General features: G+C 38.7%; 1 protein-coding gene across 2 annotated transcripts; it reads right to left on the bottom strand.

Moving 5' to 3' along the window:
- Positions 1 to 713: 713 nt before the first annotated feature.
- LOC131153346 (LEAF RUST 10 DISEASE-RESISTANCE LOCUS RECEPTOR-LIKE PROTEIN KINASE-like 2.7) lies at positions 714 to 8,295 on the bottom strand. Of its 2 annotated transcripts, none has more exons than XM_058105594.1 (3): positions 7,348 to 8,203; positions 7,146 to 7,190; positions 714 to 776 (listed from the first exon to the last, which is right to left on the bottom strand). In XM_058105594.1, exons 1-3 carry the CDS (start codon positions 8,195 to 8,197, stop codon positions 763 to 765), a joined length of 909 nt encoding a protein of 302 aa, XP_057961577.1. In that variant the 5' UTR covers positions 8,198 to 8,203; the 3' UTR covers positions 714 to 762. The 2 variants fall into 2 exon arrangements, with proteins under 2 accessions (XP_057961577.1, XP_057961576.1); XM_058105593.1 differs by lacking the exon at positions 714 to 776 and adding an exon at positions 6,274 to 6,651 and having other exon boundaries at positions 7,348 to 8,295.
- Between the last annotated feature and the right edge of the window lie 10,064 nt (positions 8,296 to 18,359).

The following is an 18,359-nucleotide window of genomic DNA, read 5'->3' as shown; positions in this document are numbered from 1 at the left end:
CTAAACTCTACATATTCCAAGTTAATTTAAAAATCCTTAAAGTATCTTACTTACCCTGGATTTGGAATGGTGCCCCAAAACTCCTATATGAAAATCTACTTTACCTATGTTGCATAGAATCTTCCTAGGAACCTCGTGACGGTTCCCGATCGTCGATCTGGGCTTTAACAAAGCTAGAAACAAAGAGAGAATGAGAGGGGATCATGGTTTTAGAGAGAGAAGGTGAGAGAGAAAATGCTGCTAGAAATTAGGGTTTCTTATATTTATAGGTCGAAATTCATTGACAAGTTCAAGTGATTCATCAACGAACCAGTTGACTTTGGTGTATTTCCAAGAGGGGGGGGGGGTAAATTGGATATTTAAAATTTCTTAGGTTGATTTCAATTTTATAAGCAGTAATACATAACCTAAGGTCTGTCTTTGGAATCCCAAATGCGTAGATAAATAAAATGTGCAGAAATTAAATCATGCACAACATTCACAAAATAACATACATGTGTAGGAATATAAATTGTGGAAATTTAAAATGTACAAACGATATGTTATCGAAGTTCGATCAATACTGCCTACGTCCCCACCTTGGCTCACCAGTACAAGGATTCCACTATAAGTTCACTTCATGGGTAGAGCAACACCATTTACAAGAAGGTCAATTAACGGGGCTGACCTCAACCTACACACACCTTACTAGGATGGTGCACCTAACTTTCCTAACCGGGTCTAAGCCAGTCCGAGCCTATTCACCAGGGCTAGTCTCCCTCTTCAGGCCCCCACACCTGGAATACAACGAATAATAAAATTTGTGTACAACCAAATATATTTCTTATATTAAGCAGATGTGTACCAATATGCTCAATCAAATAATGCACTCACATATGATAGTATTTATGCTCAAGTGATATCTTGAAAATTTAACTCAAGATAATATATTCAACAAGTGAATATTCAAGGTAACCTCAAAACCCGAATCAAGTATCACACAAATATTTTATCAAATACAATCACAGCAGATTCTTAGGGTTTAAGCTTGCAAAAGATTTATCAAATAAAGTATGCAAGCTTTCGAATCTAGCAATAAGGATGCCAAGACTCAGAAGCCAAAAACACGATTTTCCCAAACAAATATTTATATGTGAAATATTGTGGGAAAATCACACAAGCAATTACTCTCAAAAAGATTTTCAAAACGTGTGGTATTGTGAGAGTATATTGCCAAGGAAAATGATTTGAAATATGCACACAATAAAACAATCAAATCTTCCTACACCTTGCAATTGATTTGCAAGTGATGAGAACAAGAAAAACAAACTCTCTATTTCAAGATGATATTTGCTAATAAGTATATAAGAGAGTGAAAAAATATGCTTGGAATATTGAGTATATAGCAAAAGGGGTATAAAATATTTGAGAGAATTTTTCTTAATGACTTTTGCTAATCACAACCTAATCAAGGCAAATGAGGGTTTATATATAGATATCCCACAAATTTTGACCGTTGAGGACCTATTGGGTATTTTGGAAAATGTTTAAGTAGGGTTAATAAAAATTAACCACGTTTTAACCTCAGTAAAATTCAAGCAACTGGAGAGGTTCGGTCGACCACTTTTGAGGTTCGGTCGACCAACCCATTTTCTTCTATAAGTTTGGTCGACCAAGGCGTTGAGATCACCCCACGTGCCAGTTCGGTCGACCAGGGCGTTGCTGTATATTCTGCGGTCGATCGATCGAAGGGTCAAACCGTTGACCCTGGGGAGGTTCGGTCGATCGAAGATCTCAGTGTATTTAACCCCAGTGATAAATTTTCAAGCATCATATTTCTATATTGTTATTTGATTGAAGTATATTGATTTTAAACTTGCACTAATCTCCTCTTTCTTAGAGTGCTTTTTGTACACAAGAACTGTTCTTGTTTCTCTTTCCTTTCTTTTTTACGGTTCAGGATTGTTGAATCGTTGGACTACCGAGTGTGGGGTATTGTTTGGAGAGGAGGCTCCATCCTACTTGAAGGAGTGTGTAAACGGTTTGCTCCGCCCGGTTAAGGGAGCGGTATAGTGAAATCCTAGGGTGGTTTAATTTGCCAAAGGCGAGGACATAGGCAGGTATAGCCGAACCTCGTAAAATCTCAATGTCTTTCTCTTCCCTACTCTCTTTAATTCTTTGCATATATAAATTGTATGGATGTTTACTTAATTTCTTGAAATTAAATAGTTATTGGGAATTGCGGAAACCTCGATTAAAGGAAGTACGTTGATTGTGGAAACCTTGATTAAAGGAAGTACGTTGATAAATATCAAAGTTCATTAACATACTTAAACTCAAATAACTTATTTGATATCAAAGTTTGAAAATTGGAAGCTTGCTGAAATTTCTATTTTGTTTCATATTGTGAAATCAAGCTTACCTTGTTGATTGGATTGACATATTCAAAAGCTAAATTGAGTTCTGATTTTGAATTAAATTGCTGAAAGGAATATTGAAAAAGTTGCAAAGCGTTGGAAAATAAAATTTTTGAAATTTTATTCAAGTTAATCTTTTCATTCATAAAGATTTAATCTTAAATTGGTTCTTAGCTATACTTGTGATTACAAATCAATTATACTTGTGTGATTGTTGAATCTAAAATAGTTGGAAAAGACTTAATAAAAAGATTTATAAAGAAAATTTTAAATCCCAATTCGCCCCCCCTCTTGGGAGTGTACACCTTACTTCTCATTTTCATTGTTTCTAATAAAAATTTGTGTCTTGTTTATCCACTTGCAAGCATCATCGCCTCTCATTTCCTGATAGTACTCACCAGAGTAAAGCTATCTTTGAACTCATACATTGTGATATATGGGGACCCCATTCCATTGCGGCGTATGATGGCACCAAATATTTTTTAACAATCGTTGATGACTTTTCTTAGAGTACTTGGATATATTTGCTCAAGACCAAATCTGATACCAGGAAATGTATTGAGGCCTTTTGCAATTTGGTTGACACTCAATTTCACACCAAAGTTCAAATCCTTAGCAGTGATAATGGTCTTGAATTTCAAATTATTGAATTCTTCAACAACCGAGGCATTATTCATCAACAAACTTGTGTGGAAACTCCACAAAAAAATGGAAAGGTTGAACGTAAACACCAGCATTTATTAAACATAGCCCAAGCCTTAATAGTTCAATCCAACCTCCCTCTCTTGTATTGGACAGATTGCATCCTTACAGCCGCTTACATTCTTAATTGCATTCCTAGTCCATTACTTTCAAATAAAACACCATTTGAGCTCTTATTTAACAAGCTTCCTACAAACTCTCACATGAGAATATTCGGGAGCCTTTGTTTTGCTTCCACCCTCTCCCACAATTGCCACAAATTTGATCCGAGAGGTCAACATTGTGTTTTCCTCGGTTACCCCTTTGGTATAAAAGGCTATAAATTGCTTGATCTCAATACCAAATCTATTTTCTTATCTCGGGATGTTACATTACATGAACATATCTTTCCCTTCCATCAACAAACTACCCCTACATCCCCTCCACTTTCTTTAACTTTACCCTCTCCTTATCCCATGCAATCTGTCTCATTACACCCTTCTTCCTCTCCTCCCATAATTCCTCCTAACCCTACGTCTAACATGTCCTGCTTGCCTTCATCACTTATATCATCCTCACACACTTCTCCCCATCCCGATTTCCCTGCTACATTACCACCACATGCATCTTTACCTTCCACAAATTATTCTCTCTTATCCAACCCTGCTATTCCATCACATCCCCCCCCCCCCTTTTGAAGATCAACTCGTGCCTGAACAGCCCCTCATTATTTATAGGACTTTCATTGTCAACAAATCAATTCCATCTCATCCAACCAACCGATGGTCATGGCATCAGCTCACCCAAGTATTCCTTTTCCCCTGTCTTCTTCTATCTCTTATGCACATTTATCACCTTCATTTGTTTTATTTTCTTCTACCATTTCTTCACAAAAAGACCCACAAACTTTTAAACAAGCTGCCAAGGACCCTGATTGGTGCATAGTAATGGAAACCGAAATTGCTGCCTTAGAACTCAACAAAACCTAGGTCCTTACAGATTTACTTCCTAGGAAGTCTCCAATTGATTGCAAGTATGTGTATAAAACAAAATACAATTCTAATGGTACACTTGAAAGGAAAAAATCACAATTTGTTGCTTCCTATTTTATTCAACAAGAGGGAGTGGATTATCATGAAACCTTTTCCCCAGTTGCCAAAATTGTTACAGTTTGAACCCTGCTTGCCTTGGCTGCCATTAAAGGATGCCATTTACAATAGTTTGACATTAACAACGCATTTATTTGTGGGGATTTACATGAAGAAATATATATTTATATATATGAAGAAGCCCCCGAGATACACTAAAGGTCAACTTAGACAAGTATGTAGACTGCTCAAAAGTCTTTATGGCCTAAAACAGGCCTCACGGCAATGGTACTATAAGTTCTCTCAATCCTTAATCAATTTTGGTTTCAAGCGATCCAAGGTTGATTACAACCTCTTTACTTGTACCACTACTACTAGTTTCACGGCACTTCTTGTCTATGTCGATGACATAGTTGTTTCCAGTAACTCCCTTACCTCCATTTCCCTTCTACGAAATTTTTGGAGCACCCATTTCCACATCAAAGATCTTGGTACCTTGTAGTACTTCTTAGGCATCAAAGTGGCTCATTCTCCTACAGGAATTCATCTCTGCCAAAGAAAAAACACACTAGATATTTTGGTCGATACTGGTCACCTTGCTTCCAAACCTCTTAAACTCCCCATGAATTAGAACCACAAATTATCCAAAACCTCAGGAACCCCTTGTCTGATCCCACCCCTTATCGCCAACTCATTGGTAGATTGGTTTACCTTATCCTCATCATACCTAATATAAGCTATCCCATTCATTTCCTGAGTCAATACATGGATCGCTCTTCAACTACTCACCTTGCTGCAGTTCACAAAGTGCTATGCTACCTCAAGCATGCTCCTGGCCAAGGCATCCTCTTGTCTGCTTCCTCTTCTATTCAGCTCGTTGGATATTCTAATTCAAATTGGGCTTCTTGTCTAGACTCTACAGATCTGTAACTGGTTTTTTTGTTTTGTTAGGACAATCTCTCATTTCTCTCTCATTTCTTTGAGGTCCAAGAAATAGACTTTCGTATCGCAATCCTCTGCCGAGGTTGAATGCCAGGCCATGGCCTCTGTATCTACTGAACTCACTTGGCTACGACAATTATTGACTGATCTTGCCATCCCTCACCCTCAACCAGTTGAGTTATTTTGCGACAATCAAGCTGCTTTACGCATTGCATCTAATCCGGTGTTTCATGAAAGGACAAAACACATTGAAGTGGATTGTCATCTTATAAGGGACAAGATACAAGATGGCACTCTCCGAACTGCTCATGTTACCACACATTTGCAAATTGCTAATATGTTTATCAAGTCATTACCCTCTCATTTACTCTACTCACATATCTCCAAGCTGGGAGTAGCCCATATCTACTCTCCATCTTGCACTTGGTGGGGGGGGGGGGGGGTATCAGAGTAGTCTCATGCTCATGCTGCAACTTGGCCACACCCCATATTAGATGGACACACCTTAGATGATAATTGTTCAACAAATTTACATATTAGCCCCATCTATAGTTGAGGTGTCTTTTTATCATTATGTAATTGTACAGGTTGTTTAGCTTGCTGTTAGAGTATTGTTTGGTTGTTACAATTTGTTTCTTTTGCTTCTTCCCTGTAGAAATCAACAGCATTATGTACAGTTCATACACAGAAAATTAATATACGATCTAGAGCATTTTTTGCAGCAGTTCTTCTCTGCTTCTTCCTCTGTTATTCCTACACATTTTTATCAAGCACCCGAAAAAAATGATTCAGTTTGATGGAATTAGGGTTTGTAGTATTAATTCTATTTTTGAAAGCCTAAAATTTATTGTTTGAAAATCTATACACAAGAGTTTGCACACACATGCAGAGGTGCAGGTTTCTAATGAAGTTGAGTTTATAGGTGATGCAGGTCTCCTCAGCTGTGCTGTTGGCTGATCATACTGATTTAGCCCCATTTTTTGTTTATATAGTTGAGTTATTTTTGTGTTCACAACAAGTAAGTTAAAAATTCGCAATCTTTTTTTTCAATGACACTATCCACTTTATATATATCTCCCCCAAAAAATTATGAGAACAAATGTGCTTACAAAATCGCATAACCAAGGAATTGCTACAGAAAAATTAATAAATAAAGAAACCTACAATTTTGGATAGGTCGCCAAGATAAAATAAGCTAACATAAACACAAAATATTCAGTTTGATCATAACCTGTTTCCAACTTTAACCTAATGGCCTTAGTAAGCCCAAACTCTAAGGATACATGACCTTCAAAATTGAGAAGAACACTGATGGTGAGAACATGGGTTTCTTTTTCCTTTTCTTCTTTTTCAGTTTAATAAAGGAGGAAATCAACAGGCATAAAATATTAGGGGAAGCCTTTCGAGCAGTACTGTTCAGAAAAGCCTATTCTCATTGCTCTGAACTCCACATGTTACTGGTGCTTTTGCTCTCACTCTTCTTAAATACCATATAGCAGCCCCAATTAATAAAGCCCCAGCAACTGCAACTGCAGTCGCTATCCCTGGCAAAGTCAGAAACAATCAAATACAAATCTTCCATAAGATAACAACAAATTCATAGAGAAGGGCATTTTTCTTCTTCCAGAGTATAGATGCTCCTATGCATTACTGCAAATGAGAATGCTATGCATTTGCATTTTTTTTTTTTAGTGCCCTGCTTCCAAAAATGTTTCAGAGAGCATTCTCAAAAAGTTTTATGTGCGAGTGTGTGGCTGCACATTTTGTACGGTGGCCATGAACAATGGAGCTTTTACTTTAAGCAGATTGTGCAGAGGACCTATCAGGATGTGCACATGAAAATGAATGTGTGCTTGATGGTTAAAGGATACTGTAGGACAAAAGAGTAAACTCCAAAAGGAGAGTATTGTGTTTTCTCTGATTCAATGAATACACAATTCACGAGTATTGTGTTGTCTCTGATTCACTGAATACACATTTCACCCCAAAAAAAATGACCTTAATTGCTGGCGCTGCTAATCAAGTATGAATATTTTACCTGCAATTACTCTGGCTCTCCGGTGATGCCGATAATTTCTTTGATCTGTGCACAATAATACACAAAGCAATGACAGGATATTGTTTAGTCAGGTTCCCAAGCATCCCATTTGGCATTATAAAATTTTCCTCATATAGGAGTAGATCACTTTAACCACTTCTGGTCCAAATGAAAATATGAATGGAAAAACCCGTAAGCATACCTTTACATGTAATTGTGGCATTTCCCTCCTGACATAGACACAAGAAACTTTGGGTCTGCGTATCGAATCCGCAGGTCCCTCCTCCCCTTGCAGCCTCCTGACACTGAAGGCATCGGGTGGTAACTGGAATATCAAAATCGATTCTGATCCCATACTCGGGAACCTGATCAGTGGGAGGAGTCTCACCACTGTTTCTCCAGTACACACTTGTGTAAGTAGCACAGTACTTGAGCATCAGCCTCAGAGACTCGGTTGCCTTTGGGTAATAAGAACAGCAGGAACTAGTACTACCCAATGCAGAAGCGCATTCGGGCAAGTGCCTGCAGAGATAACTAGCACTATCACACGATGAGTCACACCGGTCAGGGTAACGTTCGCAAAAAATCGGTTTAGGCTCTATGATTACATCTCCTTCACTGCAATTGAAGAAAAGGTAGTCATTTTGTGTGGAGAGGGAGAAATGGGTGCTTGTGTCTAGGCTGAAGGGTCTTGTGGGCCGAAAGTTATTGCCATCTTGACAATTCCACATGAATGGATCAGTAACGAGAACATGAGGATCGGAGTAACTTATGTTTCGAATTGCGTATCTCCCAGAGGGTGTTCGGAGCTCGAGTTTGCTGGACTCGGAGCAGACCAGAATGTGCCTATAGTAAGGACTTCCACAACCATCATCAATACCAAAAGGGTAGTTTATGGGAATGTTACCACAAGAGGTTCTGCAGATGCTTGTTTGAGCTGCAGTGAGGCTGAGAGATGGGAAGATCAATGAAATTACTAGCAAAAGCACAGAAGAAGTGCATGAGGAAAGCCCGATCTCTGATATCGATCCGCAAATAAACAGAGAACCCATTAGAGATGCAGTGGAAGCTGTGAGGAAAGAAGCATTGTGTGGTTAAATGTAGCAGTCAGGTGTATAATTAAAGTGAAGTTTTCAAGAAGAATCTGTGAGCGTTTCTTTATCTATTTTGATCTTTTTCACTTTTTCTTTTGTTTTCTGTAGTACTTCGTTTCTGTTGCTTTTGCTTTTTGGTTTGAGAATGTTTGGGACAAGGGAATAATAAGAATTCTGAGTAAAGCCATTAGAGACAGATGGTTTAGACACAGAAGGTTTAAGTCTTCTTCCATTTCTCTATTTCAATAACTCATTTTCAAAAACAAAAATTAGCCTATAAAAGTTAATGATTAATGATCCCTTGAATGCATGGTACTTCTCAGCAGCTAAGTAATTTTTGTAGCTGGAGCCAAGAGCTGGAGATGCAAGGCAGGAGACGCGTGCAAGCTGTAAAACCGCGGCCTTTTAATCTTGATTTAAATTTGATGAATGAAATTTCTCAAATCTAATTCATTGTAATTTATTATGAGTGATTCCAAGCTACCTATAAATAGAGGAGCTTGGAGAGATGAAGCACAAAGAAGAAAAGAGAAGAAGAAGAGAGTGTGAGGAAGAGAGAAACTGAGAGAGTTGTATTTTTCCAGCGGTTTTTTTTTTTTACCAAATTTGTGGTTTGCTCCATGGACGTAGATTGATCTTGGCCTAACCACGTAAATTTCTGGTGTCATAATTTTTTTGGTTGTTCACAGGGTCCCAACAAGTGGTATTAGAGCCTAGTTGGAGCATAAAGGCCAGATTGGAGTTGTTCACCGAAATCAGAACTCTGTTCAGTGGCTCGAAATTAAATTTTAAGGCCACCATCACGTTCACCTAGCCAAGATGAAGCCAATAGTGCAATCTGGAGCTCGAAAGGAGTTTAGACGAAGGCACACGTGCCAACACGCACTTAGCCGATATAGTTCGCCTCGTCATGCGCCGGTCACACGCCGGTGACCTGCTGCCCACGCGCGCCACGCATCTTCCTCGCACGGACTGCCTCAACCCGACCCGACAACCCACGATCCAAACCAACAACCCTCAATCCGCCCCAACAACCCGCGATCTGACACGGAGACCTGACCCGGCTCATCCACGTAAGCGAACGGGCAAGTTAGCGAGACGTCAACGTTGCCGCATCAGCCATCACGTCAGCTCCATGTCATCTACCACGTTAGTTGGGCCCACAGTGACACGTCAGCTGCCACGTCAGCAGTGGGACCATAGTGCCACATCAAAAAATGGGCCCCACGGTGCCACATCAGTAGGTGGGCCCCACGGACCACTCACACAGTGCCACGTCAGCACCGTTGACCAAGTTTGACCTGATCTTTGACCGAGCTTTTCGGAGTCATTTTAGGTCTGCTTTTCGAACGACTTGAACCATTTCTAAGGTTTTCGACCGTTTCAGATCCAACCATCCTATCCATTTGAGCTAATTCCATCTCTACATCAGCAAATCGAGATATCAAAGGAAAAGAGCTCAAAGATCGAAATGTTCAACGACAACAATTTCAGTTTCTGGAAGATGCAGATTGAAGATTATTTGTTTGGGAAGGAGTTGCACTTAACATTGAAGGGTAAGCCAGCATCTATGAATAAAGAAGAGTGGAGTTGCTTGATTAAAAAGCTCTTGGAGCCATCAGAATGACGTTGTCAAAGTTTGTGGCATTCAATATCAAGCATATATCATCCACCAAGTCTCTGATGGATGCGCTTTCTAATATGTACGAGCAGCCGTCAGTCGCTAACAAGGTACATCTTATGAAAAAATTATTTAATATGACCATGTCTGTAGGTGAAAGTTTTAACAGGCATTTGAATAATTTCAACGAGTTGTCAAATCAACTCGCCTCAGTCAGGATAACATTTGATAATGAGATTCGTGCCCTACTAATTCTCAGTCAGTTGCTCGAAAGTTGGAATGGTGTTGTTACTGCAATCAGTAGCTCCGTAGGGAAATCAAAGCTTGTATATGATGAGATCGTCAGCATGATTTTAATGGAAGAAATTTGAATACGGTCAAACCATGGCTCCACTTCGAGTTCAGCCTTAAACATGGAAAGTTGAGGCAGAGGAAACAAGCATGGATTATCAAACAATTGTGATAGATCTAGGCCCGGGTGGTCTAAATCCAGAAATCCTAGAGGTTCTCAGAACACAGGTTCCCATAGCACAAAAATTATTGAGTGTTGGAACTGTGGAAAAATTGGTCATTACAAGAACCAATGCAAAAGTTTGAAGAAAGAATACGAGACGAGGGCAGAGACCGAAGCCAATGTTGCTTCAGAAAATGATGATATGTTGAACTGCTCTTTGGAGAGCAAAAAGGAGTCTTGGGTGTTAGACTCTAGAGCTTCATTTCATGCCATTTGCAGTAGAGATTGCCTAGAGGAGTATACATCAATAATTTCGGTAAAGTATATCTTGGTAATGATCAACCCTGCGACATTACCAGCAAGGGGACAGTGAAGATCAAAATGAATGGGTCAGTATGGAAAATGAGAGATGTCAAATATATTCCATACCTGAGGAAGAATTTGATCTCAATTGATCAATTGGCAAATGAAGGATATAACACATCTTTCATTGGTGATGAATGGAAGATTTCGAAGGGTGCATTGACAATTGCACGAGGTAAGAAAAGTGGTACTCTTTATGTAACACTTAATGCATGCATGTCTATTACAGTTGCTACGGGAAATGATGATAGCAACATATGGCATCAACGACTCGGACACCTGAGTGAGAAGGGACTTAGGTGATGCACTCAAAGGGTAAGTTGAGTGATTTACAGTTGCTAAAGATTGACACATGTGAGGATTGCATATTTGGGAAACAGAAGAGAGTCAGTTTCCACACAAACATCAGTACCCAAAAAAAAAAAAGACTTGAGCTACTTCATTCAGATGTATAGGGACCAAAAACCATTTCATCCATAGGTGGGCAGCATTACTTCGTCACATTTATCGATGATCATTCACGGAAGGTATGGATTTACTTTCAAAAATATAAATCTGATGTTTTTTATTCTTTTAAAATTTGGAAAACAATGGTAGAAAATGAAACTGGTTTGAAAATCAAGAAGTTGAGAACAGATAACGGTAGTGAGTATGTTGACACTAAATTTAAGAAATTTTGCTATTAGCATGGTATCAGAATGGAAAGAACTGTGCCAGGTGCGCCTTAACACAATAGCATAACCGAACGGATGAACAGAATGTTGATAGAAAATGTAACGCCCCGAACTCGCCACGCGGGGCCCAATGCGTTAAGAGACCAACACGCGTCTCTGATACCATTCACACAGCAAAAATAATAAATATCTTCAACAGAAAATACCAGAGTGCTATATTTACATACATTGATCCATAATAATTACAACCTAATCCTTCATATTATAAAATCAGAATTAATACATATAAAACATAAACTAAATACATATTTGATCTGCTATAATTAACTCACAAAAACTACCCCGCCCTAGAGATATCTAAGCTCGATCACCTTGGTAACCTGAAAAGATTTAACATATGACGGGGTGAGACACCTCTCAGTAAGGAAGAAACAATTTATAATAGTATGTGGCTAAAGTGTTTATAATACAATTTCAAATATCCATCTCAGGGTTACACACAGTTCACAAGAAACCAGATAACATGCCCATAGTCGCACAGGATCAACATCCTTATCATCCAATCACATACTCATAACCAATCGGTATTTTAATGTTAGTTTCCAAGAATAAGGAAATCCACCCGCCCATACAAGTGGGTTCCTTCTACACTAGTGCTAACACCAGGGTACTCACCTTTCTTAATAAGCCCTCAGGTTATGTATTCAGGTTAAGTTACCGAGAATAGGGAAGATTACCCGCCCATACAAGTGGCTTCCCTCTACTTTGCTACCTACAATTAATTACCAGCATACTCGCCTTTCTCAGCAGGCTCTTAAGTGAAATAATCTACTTTACCCAAAATACTTAATTAATTAACATTCGTACTCAGCCAACACAATTGCTTCACAGAATTTCACGCATACGCCCATATCATAATCAATCCACACATGATCAAATCACGCAGCATCAATGTCCACACAAGACTGGTCCACGCAGGACTAATCAAATCACATAGTATAAATGTTCACACAAGACTGCTCAACTAGAACATCAACGCCCACACAGGACTGGTCCACATAAGACTAATCAAGCATAGTATAAATGTCCACACAGGAGTGCTCAAACCACACAGATTACAAAACAAACACCTCGTTGTTCATAAATAGGTAAACAACCTCCTCATACCACTACCAATGTTTACCTCCCAGTATAAACGTCTATATAACAACCTCATTATACCACTACCAACGTTATATGACAGTTATACTAGGTACGATATAACGACCTCCTCATACCACTGCCAACGTTATATCGTCGTTTACATGAACCACACCACAAATCAATCACAAACCTGACCAATCAACCATGTCCACGCAAATACCACAGTATACTCAATCATCGAGTATTTCTAACCAAACAATGTCCACAATCCAATCAATGTATTCAACCAAACAAGAATTTCAGTCAAATGACATTCACATTCTCAACAATTTCCTCATTCCCCTAAGCTCAACAATCATTTAATGATCAAAATGGTTTCAACCACACAATTTTTCCTAATTTAATACTTATATAACTAAAATAGTATTTTCAATATTTTCTTGGTTCAGAAAATTATACCTGTATATGTAGGCTTTTTACCCAAAATTAGTCATTTTAATAATTACAAAAATCTATTATAAAATATTTCCCCTTACCTAATTCCTGAAAAGCCTTCTAAAATAACCAGTCCTACACCCGCAGGGTTCCCTGTTCAACGCCCTGAAAAACACATCTCTCATAACTAAACTTCAGTATTTCTTCACATATAATATTTCCTACAATTAAGGTAAAGCCAAATTTTACATAAAAAGCCATACCTTAAATCTAGGATGAATTCCTAACTAGTCCCACCAACAATCCACTCCAACAAATTTGTAGAGAACTCTTCCAAAAGTGTCATGGTGGCCTATGATTGTCGAACCGGTGGAAATCCAGCCCAACATCAAAGAAAGAAGGTGGTAGTGCCGAATTTCTAGAGAGAGAAGGGGGAACATGCAAAATTTTTGCACTAGAATGAAAGAAATCCACTTTTTATACATAGGGATTCGTCGACGAGACACGATGATTCGTCGACGATTCCTGTACAAAATTCGGCGATGAGATAGTGAACTCGTTGACGAATTTCAATTCATGAAAAACCCCCTCTTGGTAATTCCTCATCGACGAGACACGTACCCTCATCGACGAGCTAAGAAGAACATTCGTTGACAAGACCAATCCGTTCATCGACGAACGATTGCTACCACCTTTTCAAATTTATTCTTCCTTCCCTTTCTATCTTCTTTATTAGCTTAAATTATTTTTAAAAAAAAAATTACCCGAGTTGTTGCATTCTCCCCCTCTTAAAAGAATTTCGTCCTCGAAATTCGTTAGTCACCCATTTACACACCATTAAGCTAATTAACCTCATTCACAAATCCCAAGCAATTCTAACATGTGCAACATCAAATTATGCAAAGTCAGACAACATTAACACACATATAAATGTAAACATATTACACATAAGCATATTACTCGGGCCTTTAGTGTTGCCCTCTTCAGGCGTACCCACCATATAGACACGCAATGGGCCTCCGCCACCGTGAGGCGCCAGGTTGTTTCTTTGGTTCTGATTTTGGTTCGAGGCTGGTGCATTATTCGACAGTTCTCGACATTCTTGAGCTATGTGACCCTGTTTGCCGCACCTGTAGCATATAACACTCTTGCCCCGACATTCTCCCCAATGTCGTTGATTACACCTTGGACAATAGGGACGTGACTAGTCACCCTGTTGACCCCAATCACCTCTTTCTGACCCATGGCCTATTGCATCTCTGTTTCCCCTCCACGACCCTTGCTGGACATTTGTTTGGGATCGTGGAGACACAGGCCTTTTCCTTCGCTCAAAAGCCTATGTACCCCTCTACAGACTCTACTCTACCACTGTAACTTTCTCCACTAATTTCGTGAAATCCTGAATATGCAAACACGCCATATGCTCGTGGATCCTCTAATTCAGGCCCCTCTCAAACCACCTCACCTTCTGATATTCATTTGGAACCATAGAAGGTGTAAAACAAGATAACTATAGAAATTTAGCAGCGTACTACTGAACAGTGAGGCACCCTTGAGTGAAGCTGAAAAATTATTCCGCCTTTGCATTTCTAGTGGTGGCAGGAAAATATTGGTCGTAGAAAACCTGCTTGATACGACCCCAAGTCATCGCTATTGGTACCACTTGTTCTTCCTCTAACAATTTCATTGCATGCCACCACCGTTCAACTTCTCCAACCAGCTTAAAGGTGGCAAAGAGGACCTTCTGCTCCTTGGTACAATTCAATACTTCCAAATTTTTCTCCATTTCTTGCATCCACATCTTAGCTTTATGCGGGTTGGTGCCACCCTCAAAGGATGAGGGTTTAAAACCAGTGAACTGGTCAATGGTGCAACCTTGGTGCACTGGTGAATAGCCTGCTTCTCCAAAATCCTGCCTCATTTCTTCTCTGACCTAGCGAGCTATTCCTCGTAACAACCGAGATGTGTCAACCTCGTCTCCACTGGAAGCTCCCATTTCACTTCCTCCTCCTTCATCCACACCCTTGCCTCTAGGATCCATCCCTAAATATAAATGTACAACAAAATAATTTAAAAATCTCCACATCTTCATAGATTTCATAATCACATAACATAAAACCGAATTCATATCCATATCCTCAATTAAACATCCACATCAATTTATCCAAATCAAATTCCAAATTTTAGTCTCACTACTCAGAAACATCGCCATCGATGGATTTACTGTGGTTTTCTGAAACCATCGACTAATTCAGAAAATCACAGAAGTCTGTCAAAGGATTTCTGCCTCCAAGCTAGGAAAAAACTCAAACTCCTATCAACACCCTAATCTACCCATTCGTACCCCCATTCAACTTAACCTATACTCTAGTATTAGTCCTTTAAGTCCGCAAGACTGTTATGCTCCGATACCAACTGTAACACCACGGACCTGCCACGCGGGACCCGGTGCATTAAGAGACCAACACGAGTCTCAAACACCATTCACACAATGGAAATAATAAATATCTTCAACTAGAAAATATCAGAGTGCTATATTTACATACATTTATCCATATTAATTACAACCTAATCCTTCATGTTATAAATCCAGAATTAATACATATTAAACATAAACTAAATACATATCCGATCTGCTATCATTAACTCATAAAAACTACCCCGCCCTAAAGATATCTAAGCTCGATCACCTGGGTAACCTAAAAAGATTTAACTTATGACGGGGTGAGACACCTCTCAGTAAGGAAACAATAATTTATAATAGTGTGTGGCTGAAGTGTTTATAATACAATTTAAAATATCCATCTCAGGTGTACAAACAGTTCACAAGAAACCAGATAACGTGCCCATAGTCGCACAGGATCAACGTCCGTATCATCCAATCACATACTCATAACCAATCAATATTTTAATGTTAGTTTCTGAGAATAGGGAAATCCACCTGCCCATACAAGTGGGTTCCCTCTGCTCTAGTGCTAACACTAGGGCACTCACCTTTCTCAATAAGCCCTCAGGTTGTGTATTTAGGTAAAGTTACCGAGAATAGGGAAAATCACCAGCCCATACAAGTGGCTTCCCTCTACTCTAGTACCCACAATTAATTACCAGCATACTCGCCTTTCTCAGCAAGCTTTCAGGTGAAATAATCTACTTTACCCAAAATACTTAATTAATTAACATTCATACACAGCCAGCACAATCGCTTCACAGAATTTCACGCATACGCCCATATCATAATCAATCCACACAGGATCAAATCACGCAACATCAATGTCCACACAAGACTGGTCCACACAGGACTAATCAAATCACGTAGTATAAATGTTCACACAGGACTGCTCAACTACAACATCAACGTCCACAAAGGATTGGACCAGTATTTCCAAAAAATACTAAAAATAATAAAATTAAAAAAATAATAAAAATAATAAAGTAATAAAAAATAAAATAAATAAATAAATAAATAATTAAATATTTAATTAATTAACTAATTAATTAATCGGATTTAAAAGAAAAAAAAATTAATTAATTAATTAAAATTTATTTTTATTTTTATTAATAAAATATATTATTATTAATAATATTAATTAAATATTATTTTATATATATATATATATATATATATATATATATATATGTTAACCACCTGAAGCTTCTTGAAGCTTCAAGTGGATTCCTAAAGTTAATTCACGCGCCAGTATGATTTAATTCATACTATTCTTCTTCTTCTTCTTCTTCTTCTTCTTCTTCTTCTTTATTCATTCATTTATTTATTGTTTACTGCAGCTCTCAGAACTCTCTCTCTCTCCTCACGTTCTCTCTCCCTCTCTCCTCGATTTCGTGACGGATTTTCGCCCGATCGAAAATCCAAAGATACCACTGGACTCCATTCGCCGCTGCCGTCATTTCTACTGGAGCGGATCGGTGGTAGGAGCGGCGTAGGCATATTCCCTGGGGTAAGCCATTTCTCCTTTTTTCTTTAATTTCTTGCAAAATATAAGTCCAAATGACGAACGGACACCACCATGAGAATCTAGGGATGATTCTCTACAAGTCTAGTGGGACAAAATTTTCGTGGGGGTGTCGGGCCAAAACCCCAAATTTGGGATGCGGCGATTATTAAGGGGCTTATTTTTAATTAATTAGCATTAATTTATAAATGCTAGAATATTAAGCATTTGGGACTGAAGTAGGATTTCTGGAATTTAGGGCTCGGGTGAGCGCCGCGGGTATAATTTTGGGACTTGCAGGCAAAATTTGGAAAATTAAGTAGGGATATTAAATAATAGTTTAAATATTAATTTGAGGTATTTGGAGCCTAAGGAAGGTTAGATGAGTATTATTTTGGAGAAATAGATTAATTAATTAGGGAAAAATGTAAATTGCAGGAATTAAATTTCGGGCGCTAAGGGCATAGGATTTGGGTCCTAAGGAATTTCTCAATAGTCAGGTAAGGGAATAAACTAAAGCAGTAATTTTTCATACAAATTATTATTGATTATTTCTAAATTTATTTTTAGAAAAGCATATGTTATATTGTGTATTACGAATAAAATGTACGATTGTGAAAATACTGCTATGATGATTAAAATATATATGTATGTATGAGATGTAAGGAATTCACGATTTTAGAATATGAAGTATGGTTTTTTTTAACAGCATATGTGTGGCATGAATATTATTTTATGTGAAATGTATTATGATGTGAAAGATTTTACGAACCAAGCATTTATGGAAATATGAGTTATGTTGTGATAAATGATGTATTTTCAGTATATATATACCTGAAACAATTTTGGCACGAGGCCATATATTTATGTTATCGGCACGAGGCCGTATTTATGTTATTGGCGTGAGGCCATGTATTTATGTTATCGGCACGAGGCCGTATTTATGTTATTGGCACGAGGCCATGTATTTATGTTATCGGCACGAGGCCGAATCTATGCTATCGGCACGAGGCCGTATTTATATTATTGGTGCGAGGCCATATTTACTATGATTTTGGCGCGAGGCCATATGTATGATTTCGGCGCGAGGCCGTATCTATGTTTTCGGCACGAGGCCGTAATGATGTTATGTATGATCATGTATTATATGTTTTCATAACCAGGATGTTAGTTTAGTTCAGACCAGGAGCTCGGTACCGTAGCTATGGGTTCATTTTGGCACGAGGCCTTATTAGTGCTACCGTCCCACGAGGGGATGGGAGATGGATAGTCGATGTGGCTTTCAGTAGAGTGTGGACGTCCACCTGGCAGTCCGGACCAGGGTGTGGCGGGCTCATCGTACTTACAGACATATTTGATTCGGCAGTGGTCGGCCAGCCATTGTCGGGTCCCGCCTTCGGGCTGCACAACCCGTCATGGGGGGTAATACATGACACTAGCTAGCTATTCATCCTGCGTTTATTTTTAGTACTACAGTTAT

The sequence above is a fragment of the Malania oleifera genome, chromosome 4 (assembly GCF_029873635.1).
Source record: "Malania oleifera isolate guangnan ecotype guangnan chromosome 4, ASM2987363v1, whole genome shotgun sequence".
Lineage (NCBI taxonomy): Eukaryota > Viridiplantae > Streptophyta > Magnoliopsida > Santalales > Ximeniaceae > Malania > Malania oleifera.
The sequence above is the reverse complement of the archived record's forward strand: the minus strand, read 5'-3'. Positions and strand labels throughout refer to the sequence as shown.